Raw genomic sequence first — 18,895 nt, forward strand, 5'->3', positions numbered from 1 at the left:
ATTGTATTATAATACAATATTTATATTGCATGCTTCGCATATTGTTTTATATATTTTTTTCCTGGTTGAATTATAAACAATAAGGAAATAATTGAACAAATACATCAAGAGATTTTCAAAAGAGATGCAAATATATTTATATACCTTAAACCCAATCTAAAAGTATTTATACTATTTCTATATTAAGCAAAATGAAAGAAATCTGGAAATTGAGGAGCGCAGCCCATCATTAACTATCGCAATATTAATTTTTAATAAATTTTTATTTCATTCTTTGTTCAAATATTTTAACGGGTTATTAAACAGAAATGTTAAATTTCTTTTTATCGAGTTCAACTTCTGCAGCCATAAAATTTTCTGATCACTGACTTGTGGTATTAAATTTTTTTTCCGCGAAATTCTTCTCTCTCTACTTGTGAAGTCTTATGCACAAAATCTGACCTCATTATAGTCATTAATTTAAGCCACAAAAACCTCTAGACAAGAAAAAAATATTTTATAATCACACTGTATTTGGCAGTGTAAGTCATCGGATCTCTGTGATTTTGAGTAAAAATTGCCTCTAATAGCTTTAGGTAGTTCAAACAAATCCTCAATATTTATCTTAGAAAATCCATTGTTCTAGAATATATTATCAAGAAAAATATGTATAATAGAGATATAACAAATCTTTACGATTTCTAAAGATTTACTTGAATCTTTTTAGTTAAATTTCACTGAACAGCATTTTTAACGATTCTAAAAGAACATAATAAAGAAATAGTATTTGCAAGTACTAAATCTACATACATGACTTTTTAGATTATATAGTAAAGTTTAAATATTTTTTAGATAAAAAAATAAATATTCGATATAGATGGAGAAAAAGTTGGAAGACAGAAAATAAATAAAAAATATTAGAAAAAGTTTGTCACCAAGAAAATATTTCTAGCTATCTTTTTTTTTTTCTTTTAATGAAAGTATTTATAAATTTGAAAATTTTCCAGCTTTAAACGTGGCATCTCAAAATTAATAGAAGATGATGTGCTAAATTATTTTTCCATATTCTAGTATTTTGTAATCAGGGACATAATTTCTGGCATTCCTTATTTATTTATAAAAGTTTTTAAGCTTTTTATCATAAACAAAATATCTAGGATATTAACTGGAATTAATCATTTTTTCACCACTGATGCATAATCATGATAGAAAATGCTGTTTGTAATATTTATATCACCTTGTGTTGTTCCTTTATTCATTGTGACAGTTTTTGGTAATTGATTAAGTCAAGCTTCAGTTTTTAAAAGAATTAAATCTAACCAAAAGAAGACCGTTTTCAAAATCTCCCAAAGATAATTGTTTTATTTTAATTATTTCTTAATCTTCATTCTCTGATTTATAATTCATTTTTATAAATATTATGAAACTTTTAAATCGCTTTTTTTAAAATTCATTAGCAAATGATTGCTACTCGTATGCAATCAAACTTAATAAATTAATCGATAAGCTGACGACGATATTCTGAATATACTACTTTAATATACTTTCACCGAGAGCTCTCAAATGTATAAAATTCCAAAAATCTAAAATGAAGAAGTGAGTGAAAAATATATTATAAAATTCCTTCTTTACAAACGTGAAACAAGTGAAATTAAATAAAAGAGTGTGAAAATATGCAAGTTTTGTATCAGATAAAGCTATATGAAAAACTAGAAAATATTTAAATAATTAATCCGATTCAAACTAGTTGCATTTTTACTGGTATTAATTTTATTTGTTTCACGAATGGCACGAAGTACATTGGGACGGGTTTTTAACAAACAGTCAATTAGCTAGAATAGCACCTCAATCAGCATGTCAGCCTAAAACTTTTATCTCCCACTAATTAAAGATTGTTCAGGTCTCAATCAGTTTATACAGTCCATCTATGTGATGAAATGAATGAAATTAAAACAAAGATTTTTTCTTATATTCATTGTTCTTGTCTACAACCTTATTTCGCTTTTTATTTCAATTCTATTCTATAACATATTTATCTTTAGTTTAGTTTTATGTTAATACCACATATTTATTTGAACCCTGTTTTCAGTTAAGATAATATCTGAATATTTCTTACATTCGCATTAGTTTTTATGGTTTATTAAGGCGCAAGATAGCGAAATCTGGCTTGTACTCTATTAAACTCCACCAATTAATTAACCACGCGATGGTTCCTCAGTAGAAATGTAAACGACCTTTCATAATAAACATAATAATTAGAACAAATTTTTCTTCTAAGTTACATAGATAACTGAATATTCAATAAAAGGATAGACCATTCGAAGTTAAAAAAATTGTATAAAAATGCTTATGGAACGTAAAAAATTTCTTTAAGTTGAATATCTTTTTATTCTGAGTGAAATCAAGAAGAATATTTCTCATTTTCAAGCAGATGGAAGGTAAATCCATAGTTATATTTAAAAAAAAATCTTTAAAGGCATTAAATATGCTAAATTTTTAAATCTGAGTTTTCATTCAAAATTTAAAATCTCTTGAAATTGGGCAACTTCTAATTTCTTTTGAAATCAAGAAGGACATTCCCCATTTCTAAGTAGATGAAAGCTAAATTCATGGTTAAATCAAAAGGCAATAAAGGCATGTCTTTCACTAGTAAAACAAATTTTTTCAGGTTTTCCATGTTTAAATTTGTTGAAATTGATTAGATGCAGCCTCTTAGAAGGATATAAAAGCACGAAAGAAGTAGAATATCTGAAAATTTCTGTCATTGTGTTGAAATTGATTAGAAGCAGCTTCTCAGAAGGATATAAAAGCACAAAAGAAGTAGAATATTGAAAATTTCTGTCAATGTAAAAATATATCAACGGTAAACAAACAAATATATCTAAGTAATATATAAATTATCTTATATTAAAGTAAACAATTTTCTAAACAAATTCAACAGAAATCTCTGGAAGCGAGGCGCGACTTGAGATTATATGTTAAGTAAAATGCTAGATACTAAATTGTTAAAAAAATGTTTCTCTATTGTAGAAAACTTTAATTTAATTTTAAATTTGATAATTACACTAGTTACGATTTTATTAAATTAATTTTTCTCTGAAATTATTACCATTCATTGAATAAATATAAATTTATGAAAGAAAGAATATTCAAATTTAAAATATTTTGAACAGAGAAACTAAACCTTTATTAAAGACTCATTTTTCTCTCATGAAAGATAATTTCCTTCATTCCATTAAACATACCTTCTACAGAAACTTCTTTCATTAAATTCTCCATGAGACCAACTCAAATCTTTCTTTTTTTTTTACAAAAATTGAAATGAATAGCAATAATAAAAAAAGTAAGCTAGTGCAACAAAGCTTTCAAAATGAAGAGAAAGCAGTCCGTTTACGGGAGCATGGTTGCGGCATCGGAGCGGACGTGACTTCTCCCGAGCGCCGCTTAAAGCCTCTGGATTAGGGGGAGTGCCGCTGTCGATTACCTCCGCCATTCATTCCAGGCTTTGCCCTGTCCCTGCCCTATTCATTTTCCCCCTTCCAGTCTCTCCGGACAAAATGCCAAAATTCCACTTGGATCGGATGGTGTTTTGTTCTCCCCGTACTATCCAAAAGCGTAAAATGACTCCATGCGGTAATTCCGTGCTTAAAAACAGGAAACTCTGCTGATATTCTCAGCACTAAAAGAGAGTTGTGATGAGTACAGAACGAACGATGAAAACTCAAGAGTTAAAAATCGCCTATGTTGTAAAATAAAAATAAATAATTTTTATGTTAGTGAATACAGTAATAATTGATACAGTACTGATCCTTTTGGTAATATTTTTGTCACTAACAGAATGTCAAAATTTCCCTTGGGTTGAAAGGCCTTTTCTTCTCACCGTTCTTCCCAAAAGTGTAAGATGACTGACTACTTGGTAATAAAAATTACTTAAAAGCAGAAAATTCTGCCCTTATTTAGTACGATTAAAAGCAGCAGCAATGGATAATGAGCACGTAATAAAAGATAATTATTTTTAGATTGTGAACCTAAAAAGAATATTTATATTCCACCAATATCAGATAGCACTTCGTTCTATCTTCAAATGGGTAAGATAATTTCCTGAATCGTAATGCGGTCTCTAAAAACTGAAAATTTCTTTATTGTTTTTTATATTCTAACAGTAAGAGTGTGAGGGAAAAACACATTATGAAGGAACGTACTTAAAAAGTACAAATTAAAATCGTTTCTGTCACAAAACAGGAATAAATGCTTTAATGGAAGTTCTAGATAGTGATTGGCTAGTAGTAATTGACATTTTATGGGCTAGTAGTAATTGACATTTTATGGGCTAGTAGTAATTGATATTGTATCAATCATTTTAATAATATTTGTCTCTAACAGAACGTTGATCAAATGGCATTTTGTTGTCATTGTGCTTTATAAAAGTGCAAAATGACTGCCGACATGATAATTAAAAACCAGAAATTCCGCTGTTTTCTGTATGATAAAAGTCAGCAGTGTTGAGTAATGAATACATAATGAAAGATAAGTTTTTAAAGATATCAGCCTAAATAGAATATTATTATTTTTCATATCGTTTAGTGCTTTGATCTCTCTTCATTTTTCGAAAGTGTAAGATAGTTATCTCCTTATGCAGTAATTCTATTCCCAGAAACTGAAAATTTTGCTATTTTTTTATGTACTAAAAATGAGAATTTGAATATAAAACATATTATGAGTGAAAGTAATTTTTAAAAAAACTCTTTTGTCCCGACAAGTTACATTTGAATCGGATAGAGTCTTTTTTTTTCCTTGCATTCTTCAGCAATGTGAGATACAGAGAATGTCCGTGTATTTTGATTTAAGGCTTAAAATTAGGAATTAGTTTGTTATTCAAAACGATAGAAGTGAAAAATTTCTAATATGATTTGAGAAGGGAATATCAGAGATACTTCTTACTCATTATGAATGCAGAAAATATGAGAATTAAAACAGAGAATCTCCCTCACGATAAAAAAAAACAAAACCAGAAAATACGGAATCTCCCTCATGATGAAAACAGAAAATATGGCAATTATTAAGATATTTCTTTCTCCTGATGAATGCAATAATAACGTTATTGCATTCCACTGAGAACCACAAGGGTTCTCTGTTAGTTGAGTAATTATACATAGGAAGAAGAGAAGACCATGTTCTTGAAAAAACAACAACAACAAAAAAACATGATTTACCCATCACATATACTAGCTGGCATCATTTTGTCTGAACTTCCACGCACGACAGCCGTGAACATTTGAATTCAAGTCCAATGGAATTTAATGATTAGGAGAAAATGAATGTATACAAGATCTTTTTAATTATCAAGCATAAGACTTTTTTTGCAAAATAAATAAATAAATAAAAAATGTGAATAAGATTGAAAAAAACATAAATACTATGCATCACAAAGCAATTGATAAAGACAAACTGGTTGCTTGATGTAAAGAACAAAAAGAGAGAGAGAGAGAGGGGAAAAAAAAAGATCGTGACTAAAAGTCAAAATTTCTTTTTCCTATCCCAGTGGAACAATGCTATAAGATTCTCGACAGAGTATTTCGAATTGATAATTCGACGCTATAAAACCGAGTACTTCGCTGTTCTGTGCATTAAAAGTGAATAGAAATGAATTCAGAATATGGTCAGAGGTATTTCTTCCGCATCGAATCCAAACTGAAGGTTCTCATGATTTTTTATTCATTGTTAATGGGAGTCGAATTAATAATTTGATGCTAACTTCTTTTGCCGTGAAAAGAACGTCAAAATATCTCTTGAATTTGGTGGCATTTGTTCCTTTCTCACTCTGTAACATTGGAAAATTATATCTCATTAGGATACAACACATAAAACTGCGTTGCTGTTTCGTGCACTGAAATTAAACGCAAAATGAAAGGAAAAGAAGTAAAAAAATATTTTCTCTATCATAACTAATATATTATTCTTCAAAAATTGTTGCTTTAGAAATTAAGATTGTAATAAACATTTAATATTTAATTCTGACATCTAAAATAAGTCAAATTAATTTTGAATCAGATAAAGTTTATTCTCATACTTCGATAAGGAAATATCACTCCTGATTAAAGTTTTCAATAAATAAAAGTTTTCACTGTTGTTCTGTACACAAAAAAACATGAAGTGATTATGATAAAAGAAGTTATATTTTAAGAAATTACTCTGTTAAATGAAAAGAGAATGTTCCCGAAATGGTGCATATTTTAATATTTGTCATTGTATTATTATTTATGGTTAATTCCTTTGACATTTTTAAATAAAGGCTTTTGCATTACAGTTGCAGTTAATATGTAATATATAAAGCAACTGTTGATCATATTTTAACATATAGAATAACTGTTGATTCGATATATATTCTTGTAAGCTATATAATTATTAATCAGGTTATTAGAGGGAAACTACATAATATAAAACCTTTAAATGGAACTTTGAAATAAAAGCGAGAGTAGGAAAAAGAAGCATAATTTTATTAATTTAAGGTAACTCGGGAATAAAAATTTTTAAAGAAAATTTTTAATTCACATTATTATCAGAACCTAGAAAATATATAACTGTAAGTTTCAGTTTTTTGCATTTTTCCTAGTCTTCGTTCAGGTAAAAGTCATAGCGTCAAAAACTGAAGTTCTGAGATACAGCCGATTTAAATATTTGACTGGGTATGAAAAATAGTAAGCATTATTTTACATGCTTATAATCTTCATAGTAAATTTACTGATGAATATATTAGTGGTTTAAATCATTAAATAATTAATTGGAAATTCTAGTGGATTGTAGTAGTCCATAAAAGATGTGCGGATTTAGTCATTTTTACCTGCCAAAAAATGACTCCTTTTGAACAATGTACATTATTTATGTGATCTTATTTGTTTATATCCTCAATTTGATTTATTTTTATTAATACAAAATATGCATTAATAATATTAGCACGGAAAAATAAATTATTAATACTAATATTATTTTCTAAAGCATTGTTTTTATTCTAAAGTTTCCTTTGGCATTTTCTACATAAGCTTTTTATCACATCATTGCAAATACAAATATTGCATAAACATACATTTTTTTCGTGACGCCTTAATCATATATTTAAGCAAAATCAGATTCATTTTCCGAGTCATTTCCTGGATTGGTTTCGGATTTAAATTTTTAAGAGTTCTTTGAACTTGGCAGCGAATTATATCAAAATTGAAATTTTTATGATATCACTATTGAATTAAGTCACCATACTTCTAGGCAGAGATTGTAAAGAGAGAAATATAAATACTTGAAAGTTTAGGACCATAGGAATTGACTTTTGAGTAATTATTTAAATGACCATATCTGAAAAATATTGATTCAGCGTGTTTCTCTCAAAATTGAAACATTCTACCTTCAGCCAGTTGACTTTATTTCCTTCAGATTCCTTTGCATAAGTTTTGAGGGATTGAACTTAAGAATCATTGAACTCAAATTAATGTATAAAATATGAGAGAGCTTTTTTCCTTTTCCTAGCAGAGCGGACGACCTTGAAGATGTTTGTGCAGTTACGCATTATGTAGACTGAATGCATTTTTTGCCTCAGTAGTGCTTTGTATACTATCATGTTGCATTATTACATGTCCGTATTCCATGCTGTTTTTTTGCTGAATAATTTTGATGAAAATTTTTTGAACCAAATACATAAGCATAGATACTATATCTTGGTTTTGATTCTGATCAATACATGTGTCAGAGAAAAAGTGAAACTTCTTTATTATTTTCTAGGAATGTGACCAGAAAGTTGAACAAACGCATTCCGATTTTTAAATTACCACGCTTATCATTCACTTCATACTACGTGTAACACTGAGCAATATTTGGGGGGTGGGGTTACTTCATATATTACTAAGCTGAAACAACACAATTCCTGCTGTAATGCATCAGTGACACATTATTGCAGGAATCTGAAGATCAAACAGAACACTCGTCCGTCGCTCTTTTGTCTGCCTAATGATTTACTCTTATTTGCTTCCTTTTCATACTGTTTATGTTCTTGGTATGATTCTTGCAGTTTTCTTTACAATCTCCTTGGGTTTTATTATTTTTTGAGGACAAGAGCACCGATCCTTTTACCAAAATTTCATACTCAGCTCCTTTCAACTATTTCCTGTCATTTGATCACCAATGTCTACTTTCGAAGACCATCGAAAGCAATTATCATGCCATACTCAGCAGAAGGAGACAATCAGTAAGTCTTTTTCATGTCTCATACACATTTGCGGTGAATCTTCTAAAAGTCATTAATTGGACTAAATGATTTATCTCTGAAGATATAAATGCTTATTAGATTTAGGGAAATACAAACATCTTTGTTATTCAGCCACAAAAGTTAAGAGAGTTAGTGAGTTGTAACAGAATGTAGGAAATTACTTGGAGATGGTGTTGAAGAATATATCTCAAAATTGAAATTTTCGGACTTGGTAACTCTTACCTGAACGAACAAATTTCTGATAAAATTACTAAATCACCTAAATAAAAAAAGTAGATTCTTTCTTCTCTTCGCTAAAAATTAATTTTTTTGCAAAGTTTCTTCATTCTTCTTACATATGACATGTGAAATTTTTTTGTAAGTTTCAGTACATTAATTTTTGTGTAATTTTCAGTTTCAAAATATACATTTCGCAGATATTACTTTGGCTTGATGTATTTGCAGTTAATTTTAGCAATTATATCTCTCACTTGAATTTTTCTTAAGGAATCAATTAGGAAACATTTGTACTAAATCATGAATGATATTTTTAAGCATAATTTTTATGCATCAAAAGCTTTAATACTTAACTCATTGGTATGATTAGTGCAGAGTTTTGTTTAAGTAAATCCTGTTAAAACGAAAAGTTGGATATCTTAACTATGAAATTATTGAAATGTTGTCCCAATTACACGACATCTCATAAAAGAATAACTTAAATGTCCCAAACTATAGATTAATGTCGTCGTTGTTGAATAAACACTTTACAAGTTGAAAGAGGCCATGCAAATCTAAAGAAATTGCATATAGCAAAAATATATAGAGAGAAAGTATAAATCAAGGTAAACCAGTTAAATTCATTAATTATGAAACTATTGAAAAATTATTTTAAAATTCCAAAGCACTAAAAAATAAATAACAATAATCCGCATGGCAATTAGACATTTTAAGTAATCTGTAATCCAAATGCGAACAAAAACTGTTCCTTACTAAACTTTCAAATTAGTAATGGCTCTGGAAGTCAGAATTTGCTGAAAAATAACAGAAACTGGAATTCCCTTCCAGTTTTTATAGATCTTTTTATAATATAAAGTTGTACAAAAAAATTGCATGAACCTAATTTTTATATAAAAACTCGCAAATACAATTTAAAAGAATTGAATACTTGAAAAGTTAGAAAGCTGGCAGAGAAAATATATATCTACACAGCTATGAGCGATGATTGGGCACATTGCCAGTGTTTGCATCAACCGTGCAATACACTAAATGTGCTGCGCGGAAAAAATATATTAGAAAAAAAATGTTTTGTTGTAGATCTAACTTTGCATACGTTTTCTTTTCATATTATTTGCGCAGTTCAAAACGCTTATAGCAACGTAGCTATTTCTTTCCGTGGCAAACACTAATTGCAGTATGTGATGCAACTTATTTGCAGAATCCTATCTATTAGAAACTCATTTGAATATGTTATGTTTGTAATTCATAGAAAGCAGGTATTTTATTATCTGCTACAATTCATTTTATTTGTGTGGAACGAAGTTACTGTTTTCCATTACAAAAACTCAATTTGCGGCATTTAATGCAATTTTCTTACATATTTCGGTAATTCTGCTACTTCGCATGTTATCTTATCCGATTAATCGTATGACTGTTATTCCATTCTAAAACGTTTTTCCAGGGAATGAAGATAAAAGGCCAATATGGCTTGAAAATTCCAATAAAATTCCATCTACTTGAGAAATGAACAAACTTGCTTTTTTATAGCAATTTATTGCATATTACGTTCTATGATTGCGATAATTCTGAATGGAGAATCGAACAATCCCTGTTTCACTATACTAAGATGTAAGACCTGTTAGATATGTTGAAAATACTAGATGTCCTTAGAGTTAATATTTAGAGTTTCGAATATCTTTACGTGAATGTGCCATAAGTAGATGAAATTTGGAAAGACGTTCAGGTATTGCAATTAGACCAAAGGACAACAATCCCTGTTCAGAAAATTTGTCATGCAGCGTCGAAAGAACAATTTGAAATATACTTAAAATGAGTTGACGTTTCCGAAATTGTTGAAAGTTATTAATACATTCTAATGCTAAAAATAAGAAGCCAAAAAGAAAATTTCAATCTTTATTTTTCATAGTATTAATCCATGCTAATTGATATTTCTCGTTAGTTAATTTCATTTATTTACTAGTTTTAGAAACGAGATATCATTGTTCGTAGACGTTTTCCTTTATAATTGTAGCTAATTAAAATAAATTATTCTATTTTCAAATAACATAAAGAACAATAACTTATATATTTGCTTTATTGGTGAAAAATATGGCTCTTTATATTCATTAATATATGCTTTATGTAGAAAATAAGATATTATTTGGAATCAAAATATTTAAGTATAAAGAATTTCTGCATCTTCACTGATAATTTTCCATTACCATGAAAATTATCATCAGTATTTTTAAAGTAATTAAACAATATTAAGCATTTATTTATTCTTAATTCATAATTTCTACTTTAGTATACTAATTCTAGTTTAATTTAATATGCAATTAAAATTTCAACTATTAAAATTTTTCTTGCACAAAATGAATTTGGGAGATGTTTATTAAGCACAACATTACATGTAAATTAAGCTAGCTAAAATGCAGGCCATTTTTTCCATTAAAATATATAAAACTGTAAGGTAGAGTTCAAGATAGATTTGCACAAGGATATAAATACTGCATAAACAATAAAATGTATAGGTAAATTCGAAATAAAAAAAAGACTTAACTAGAAGCTTTCATTCAAATAAAGCATGTGAATATCATTAATGTTTAGGATTTTTACAATAACAGTAAGACAAAGTCAATTATTTTTGAAAATTGTTTTTACTTTAGGAATAATAATTCCAATAAACTCAACAATATGATATTTGGAATTATTTATTACCTTAGTATTATCTAAAATTTATTTCTTTTTAAAAGATTAAAAGCAAAGATTAAATTTTCAATTAATGAACTTTAACTCATTCCAATAACAGTGACAATCAAATTTTCCATTTCACTTTTCTCAATCTACTGCAGCTTTGGAAAAATGCTAATTCTTAGGAAAACCCAAAACTTTTGCATTCTAACCTGGTTTTAATAATAGACCCAGAAAGGGAAGAGAAAAGCTTACTTACGAATAGCATCCTCGGATGGTGATGGAGAAAAGGATAGAAAAGATAGAGCGAAGAAGTCCGGGAGTAGACCCCGCCTTTCGCCTTAGCCGGGTAATTCTTGCCACCAATGGAATGTGAGCGTGGGATGTTCCAACGCTTGCCGATTGCGAAGGCGTGCGTCGATGGATGCGTAGAGTCCGGGAAACTTAAATACCGCATATATTAACGTAGCCCGATTTTTACAAGGGGGGGAAGGCAATGCTGCGACAGAATCCCGGCTACCAGAACTGATTCAGCAGCTAGACCAAGAGCCAGATCTTCAGCCATGGACAAGAAATCGTCCAACAAAGATATTGGAACTTTAAAATATACTGGTGAGTTAAATTTGAATTAAGTTAAAATGATCAATTAAGAAAGATAAACCAATATTATACATCTAAATTTTAATTTCAAGAATTTTCCATTGACTTAATATTGTCTACGTTTCTGAACTCGATCTGACCGACTCGACTTTCTGATCGAGTTCGACTCATTTCATAACTGTCCCCTATCTCTACATTACGCAAATGTAGAATGTCATATTTCGTAAAGGCATAAGATTAAGTCTTTTGGAGAGAATATTTTCTCAATTAATATAAAACTATAAAATCCAAAGAATATCGTTTTTTGGTAGTAAATTATGATCAAGTTTATTTACAGTACAGTTATAATTTAAAACAGAATAATTGTTCAATTATGTCCTTAAACAGTAGAGAATAAACTGAATGAAAAGAAATAATATGATAAAAGTTGGTTTTATAACTAATTTTATATTTATATCAAGAATTAATTTGAAGATATGATAGCCTTTAAAAAGTTATGCCTTAAAAATTATATCCAACTGAGAAAATTTCTATAAGTAATTTGTCTTCTCTATATTGAATCCTAACATAATCTGTTGATTCTGCATTGCAGTTGATTTTTTTTCCTTTTCTCCTATGCTTTGTTATTTATGACAAATTAATAAAATAAACTCGTCGCTTCAAAGTACATATAACATGTCAAAAAGTTAACAGTTTTAAAGTTTAAAGATATTAATGAACTTGTTTATCTCTTTAAAAATGAGTTTTGATCTTTTCTCACTTCTAATTTCACTGTCGAGAGTAAAAGATGGATGTCGTGGATGAATTTCATAGGCATCTGCTTCATGTCCTTCAAATAACCTTCATGCATCCAATGCGTGGGCAGGCTCAGAAACATCTCAGCTATGATTTTTTTCAGCTTCATCATGCATTTCGTCTGAGCTTTCTGATTGATTTAAGAAAATTATTAACGAAAAAGTTATTATAATTTTTTTATTTAATTATATTAATATATTTGTTATAAAAAATGAGTTCAATTCTATTTTTTTTATTCATCTATCATCATCAAGCATCAGAGATATTATTTAAATATGAAACTTAATCAATTTATTGAATTTTTGTTATATTTAAATGTTAAACAGTTTTGAAAAAAATCGAATTTCAAAATGAATTAAGAATTTTTTTTTTGTGTATCATATTAATAGAAGTTACATTTTCAGAGACTTTTCTGCAACTATTAAATAGTTTCGGAATAATCGAATTTAAAAATGAATTCGAAATTTTTAAAAATTATTTTTGATTATAAAATCGTTTTTTAATTTTAATTTTTCTTTGATTCTTCATAGATCATATATTTAATAACATTAAATTCATCTATTAAACATTGTTATAGTTTTAAAAGAAATATTTCCTTCTATTGTCTTCTCACAGCGAAACGTATTTATGTAACTAACGTAAGCATGATTGATTTTTTCCATCGAGATATAACTAGAAAATTGTAGGTGAAACTCTGAATGCAATTTATTGTAAATTTCCCGCTGTAAATCTTTAATATTGAAATGTAACTAAGATCAGAAGATCGATGTATTTAGAAAATATTTATAAAGAATTTATTCTTATTATTTTATATAAAGCTAGAAATGACTATCAAAACAGATTTTTAAAAATTTATTATTGTAATTTCCTGCTTATTATTTGAAATAAAATATTTAAGATATAATGGAACTTACTGTAATCATGGCTAATTTACAGCGCATATTAACTACGAACAAAACAATTGTCCTTCCATTTATACTGCAGTTTAACATTTCTTTGTTAAAATAAATTCCATTAATAGCCAAGAACAAGGAATTAGTTGCCGCCAAGTGACGTAATCCTTGTCCATTTCATTAGACACGAATACTCGGACTAATCCTACATTACGTAGTTTATTAACGAGGGCGGGATTACTGACGCTTCAATGGCCAATTGGATTCCATTGTTTCGCCCTCTTTTGTTTGAATTAGAAAGATAGTATAAGAGAAGATTGAAATTCTATCAAGTTTGGGAATAGTAAGAATGGATTTTTCTCTCTTGAGAAGAAGGCGGAAAAAAAATTGAATTAAACTTTATGAAATAAAGAAATCTTTATTTTTATTCCTGAGTGCTTTCTGAATAATCTTATCTGATGATTATTAAGTAAGAGATAAGTTATATATTTCTCGGATGAAAAGTTATATATTTCTAGGATATGTAGAAAATAACAAATAAGATTCAATTTTTCAGTTATCCTTGACAAATTTCATCGTAGATTAATCAGAGATATGTTTTATAACAATAAAAATCTTTATTTTTCATGCTTTTGGAATAATTTGTTATATGATAGGAAATTACATTAAATCTAGGAACCCAGTAGGGTTTTTTTTCCCTCTAATAAAATTTATTATTTTGTGTCAAATAAACAATTGGCATTTTAAAAGAATTTACATACATATTATTTTCATGAATGGAAGTTTGTAATTAGGAACTATTTGAGGCTGTATGACGTCATGTATGGAAGAAAATAAAAAAAAAGCTGACGACGAAGTAGAAGAAAATTCAATGCTGAAAATTTGAAGATGATTATTTTGACTATTTTCAACAAGAAAGGAAGATTCTGGAGATAGAGGATGTGGCTTATATTGAATTCTCCATAGCTGAGTTTTCAACAAATTTGTATCCTGTGACCCGTTGCGTTTGAAGTGACAGAATGAAGATCTATTATTCTCAAGTCTGAGCGATTGATGAAGGTGACACACGTCAAATGAATACGACAGATTCAAAGAACACTAATTTAACAAAATCTAAATTTGTTTTGGTGATTAATGATAGTTTACGATTTATAAGAATCAAATCGATATTTTCGAAAATATCGAACAGATATTTTCGTGGAAATAGACATCTCTGGAAAGCCTAAATGTCAAAGAAAAATTAATTGATTAAAAAGTTTGAATGTTCTACTTGAAGAAAGAATTATATTTTCTATTACTAAGTTTCTATTTATCTTTACTCATTTTAAAGCAAGTCTCTAAGCCTTAGAAATTTGTTTTTCCTGTTTCATAAAATTCATTAATTTTTAGTTACATAAAGTTTTGATTCCCGAATTTTTCTGGCAAAAACGAGGATAGAATAATTAAAAATAACTTCAGATTGAAGTACATTATATAGTGGTGATAGTTTATATACAATACCCCATGAAATAAAATATATATTAATATAAAAACAGTGAAAAAGCAATATTTTTGTGGAGTTGGGAACTGGCAGTAAAATAAAGTCTGAGGCAATAAGAAATAGTTTCTTACCATTTCAAATGTATTATCTTCATATCATCTTGTTACTATGATCTGAAGACAAAATAAGAGTTCTGAATCACCCATGGTCTTTTGGGTAATTGGGAACATATTGGGGTAATTATGAACGTGGCTATAACTGAGAATGGTTAATTAAGAAATTAATTTGAAAAAAAGCAAAGTTCAATGAGCCTTCCAGAACCCGATTATACGTTTACATAAATTATAGGCCTATTTTCAAACTCATGCGGTCATTTTAAATCGAAAAAAAAGTGACAAAGTTTGTAAAATTCATTTCCAATTATCCTAACCGACCTTAGTATTGATGATTTTAAAAATTTAAATACAAACTTAAAACTATTGATATCCTGACATTTTTCTTTTCTTTTATGGAAGATTGAAAAAAAAAAAAAAATATTTCAATAAATTGCTCTCATTTATACTGATGATTTCAAAGCATGTTATATTTCTGAAGCTAGCCAGTCACAATTTTTAGGAATTGCCGATTTTACCTATTGCTAAAAGTTTTAGAAATTGCTTACATTTTCTGTCATGAATGGACTGTTAATACCTTTCGTATTTCGAAATTTTTCTGTTTGGGGATCTGAGAAAAATAAAGACATAAATTTCAACTTATTAGGTAACGATAGGCTGTGGATTAAATTAGGTAAAAAAAAAAAGGAGTTTCACCATCCAGATTTATTATACAATATAACAATTGTTTGCTATTGTCTTGATTAGCATTATGTCTCTACTTCTTCTTGAAGTGCAATTTCGTATGTATGAGACTTAAGGCATCCTTTCTAATCATTTGACCAGTTCCGTCTTCCTATACTTTTCTGTGATGGATGGTTCTTCAAGATAGAGCATACATGATGTTTCTCTGCTCCTTCTTGATAAAAAGAATCAGAAACAATGAGTATCGTTATATCTCTGCTCCTTCTTACGGTACATAAAAAAAGGAGCAGAAATATAATAATATTTACAATGATAGCAAATAATATTGTAATCTTTTCTTCATTTTTTTTTATTTCTATGTACAGTTAAATTTTACATCTATCTTTTATAGTGTTAAAAAAATTTGGGTTTTTGAAAAAATTTGTTTCTAATGCAAAGTTTTGAATGCAAAAGTTTTTTTGTAATGTAAAATAAACATAATCACAATTTTAATTCTTATTTTAAAACAATTTAGAGTTTATTTGTTTTAAAAATTCCTAATTTGTAATTATATTGTGACTAGAAAAGTATAAATAATAAACATAATGCCGTAAAACATAGTATTGCCTTCATGTGTTTCATTTAGTTACATAAAGATTGATAGCACTTCTATTAAAAGAGGTTTTTATCACCACGTCATACAGAAATTAATCTTGTGAATTATGTGCATCTGATTAACAAAGAAATTTAATCATGACGATAAAAATGTTGTAGATTATTCGAGATTCATTCATTGCAAGACACTTCACGTAATCTCAAGATATCGCTGAATACAGATGGAGAGTTCAATCCATCATTTTGGATGGCATGTTTTTTTTTTTTTTTTTTTTTTTTTTTTGCAGTTTCCAAGCAAATATTCAATAAAATATTAGCAAATCTTGCCTTACTGGATAAAATATTAAATGAAGGATAAAAAATCTGTTTAAAAAAAAGTTATTGTAAGCTACAAGAAACACAAGAATCGTCAACGTATGAAACTTTTAGATGATGGTAAATTAGATAATCCTCTCTCATTCATTCATAGATATGTTTTCATAAGAGTTTTGATAATAGTATTTTTTTAAATTTAAACTAACATTATTATGATTGTAAAATCTCCAAAGATGTAAGCAATACAATCTTATACATATATAAATCTTCAATGACCAGATGTTTTTAGCCTTTTGCTCTAACACCTAATACCGAAAATTAATGATACTGAGGCACGTATGGGAAATTTTAATTTGTTCAACAGTTCTTGTAAATGTTATACATATTTTTAATACATACATTTATGAATCATTAAATTATAGTTACTTCTCATCACCCACCAGTTACAATTTTAACATATTTGAAAGTACTTACTTTAGCTCTTAACGCCAAAGTATTTAGTTTATTGAAGTTAAATAACAAAAAATGTTAAATTTATGTCCCTATTAATAAATAAATGTGATTTTTTAGATTTCTTCTTGTGATTTATTTCTTCTTTATTCAATAAAGATGTTTCCCTTAGGTCTTTTTGAGTACTTGTAAATGATTCGAGCAGAATTTATTTGATTTTATTGATTATCTCAGTCATAATCTCCAATAATTCTGCTAGAAAACACTTTATTTATGAAATACTGAAAATAGAAGCTTAAACTCAGAGAAGAATCGATGAATGATCAGTACAGATAATCTGAATTTCATTTTATTAATACTTTCCGAAGACTAATCCTGTTATCATATATGCAAAACGTATGTGAAGCTCCTTTCCAACTTTATAAAATAATATAGTAGAAAGCGTTTTAACAATATTTCCCTTTTTCAATCTAGTATATTTGCTACAGATATACAAAAATATTACTGCCCTTTTCTGCCGCAGTTACAATTTTCTATCTATATACATTACATGGCAAAGATATTAAAGGAAAATACGTCAACTGGAACATCTACGATTCTTAATAGTAATTGAAATAGATTACTCTCTATTCTAGCATTCAATCAAATGCTACAGGACAGAACCAAGAATAAGCTATGGAGTGAATAACATGCTTGAGAAGCTTAAGGTAATGATGAAAGGATTAAGAGAGTGTGTGTTTCACCTTTCACCTTGGCTAATCGGATGAACGAGCGACCATTTCTTGACCTCTCACCTTCCCCATACCTTGAAGAGTGGACAGGGCCTTCATAGATTTTCCCAGTGTCATTCAATTAAGATCGAATCTTGAGATGTGGGGTTGGGGTTATACCATGGGGAGAAGGGATCGGAAGGGATATTCAGAAAATCCTCTGATTTATTGCGACCGGGAACAGTGGAAAGGAGACCGCAACGGTGGATCATTTTTCGATACAGGAAATCAGTCCCCCAGGCAGTTTAATCTCTCCCCTACGTTTTACATGACTTTGGTCAATACTATTTTGTCGCAATGATGTCTAGGGTCTTTAGAGGTATGTTTTCTCTGTACACAGATTAGGTTTAGTTCAAACAGTCTTTATTACGACGATGAAACTTCAATATGATACTTTATTAAACTTAGAATAAATGACGCAAATCATTGTACATTTCGTATTTGACTTGCTTACATAGAAAGTGATCGTTATTGTTTCGGTAGAGTATATTTCTTCAAACATTGAAGGGAGAGAATTTCAACCGGATACGTTATTAAACTTGGAATAAATGACTCAGATAGTTAATACAGCTTGCACAGACGCTATTCTCATGAAAACTTTATTATTATTGAAGACGATTTTTTAAATTTCGCATTGCATTTTAAAATTATTTTTTTAAATTTTGCAAACGATGCGGTAAATTGATTTTTTTCATAATTATTCAATTCAATAAAGAATTTGTTAAATATTTTAACCTTTTTATTTCATTTTTTAAAGGTTTTTTTTGGTACTTACCTAAGTTTGGTATTCTTCCAATCTTGGGAGATTTTTTTAATCTTCTGAATAAAATTGTGTGCTTTCTTAAATTGTTATTTATGTATAATGCTTACAAATAAATTCTTATAATGATTCAAAAATACGAACTACTACTTAAATGCAACACTATTATATCGTCACACTTTAACACTTATAAAATTATGTGCTATTGAAGAATTAACAAGAGAACTGAAAGAAGACAAGAGAATTGAAAAGAAGTTCAAATTTACAAATTTGGGTAGTACTGAACATGAATGATTTCCTGGCTTGTAAAATTTGCACATTA

The 18,895-nt window shown here is 28.4% G+C and overlaps 1 protein-coding gene and 1 long non-coding RNA gene across 2 annotated transcripts in view; one reads left to right on the forward strand and one right to left on the reverse strand.

Annotated features, from left to right (window-relative positions):
* The window catches only part of LOC129961043 (uncharacterized), a 34,197-nt gene extending 22,795 nt beyond the window's left edge, over positions 1 to 11,402 (reverse strand). Inside the window, exon 1 of the long non-coding RNA XR_008783749.1 lies at positions 11,379 to 11,402. This is a non-coding gene — a long non-coding RNA (uncharacterized LOC129961043). The remainder of the gene's footprint in view (positions 1 to 11,378) is intronic.
* Positions 11,403 to 11,618: 216 nt separating this feature from the next.
* LOC129960815 (glutamate decarboxylase-like) overlaps positions 11,619 to 18,895 on the forward strand; it is a 50,358-nt gene continuing 43,081 nt past the window's right edge. The window contains exon 1 of the mRNA XM_056074473.1: positions 11,619 to 11,731. Coding sequence (XP_055930448.1) covers positions 11,683 to 11,731 — 49 coding nt within the window. The 5' untranslated portion in view covers positions 11,619 to 11,682. The remainder of the gene's footprint in view (positions 11,732 to 18,895) is intronic.

The sequence above is a fragment of the Argiope bruennichi genome, chromosome X2 (genome assembly GCF_947563725.1).
Source record: "Argiope bruennichi chromosome X2, qqArgBrue1.1, whole genome shotgun sequence".
In the NCBI taxonomy this organism is placed as follows: Eukaryota; Metazoa; Arthropoda; class Arachnida; order Araneae; family Araneidae; genus Argiope; species Argiope bruennichi.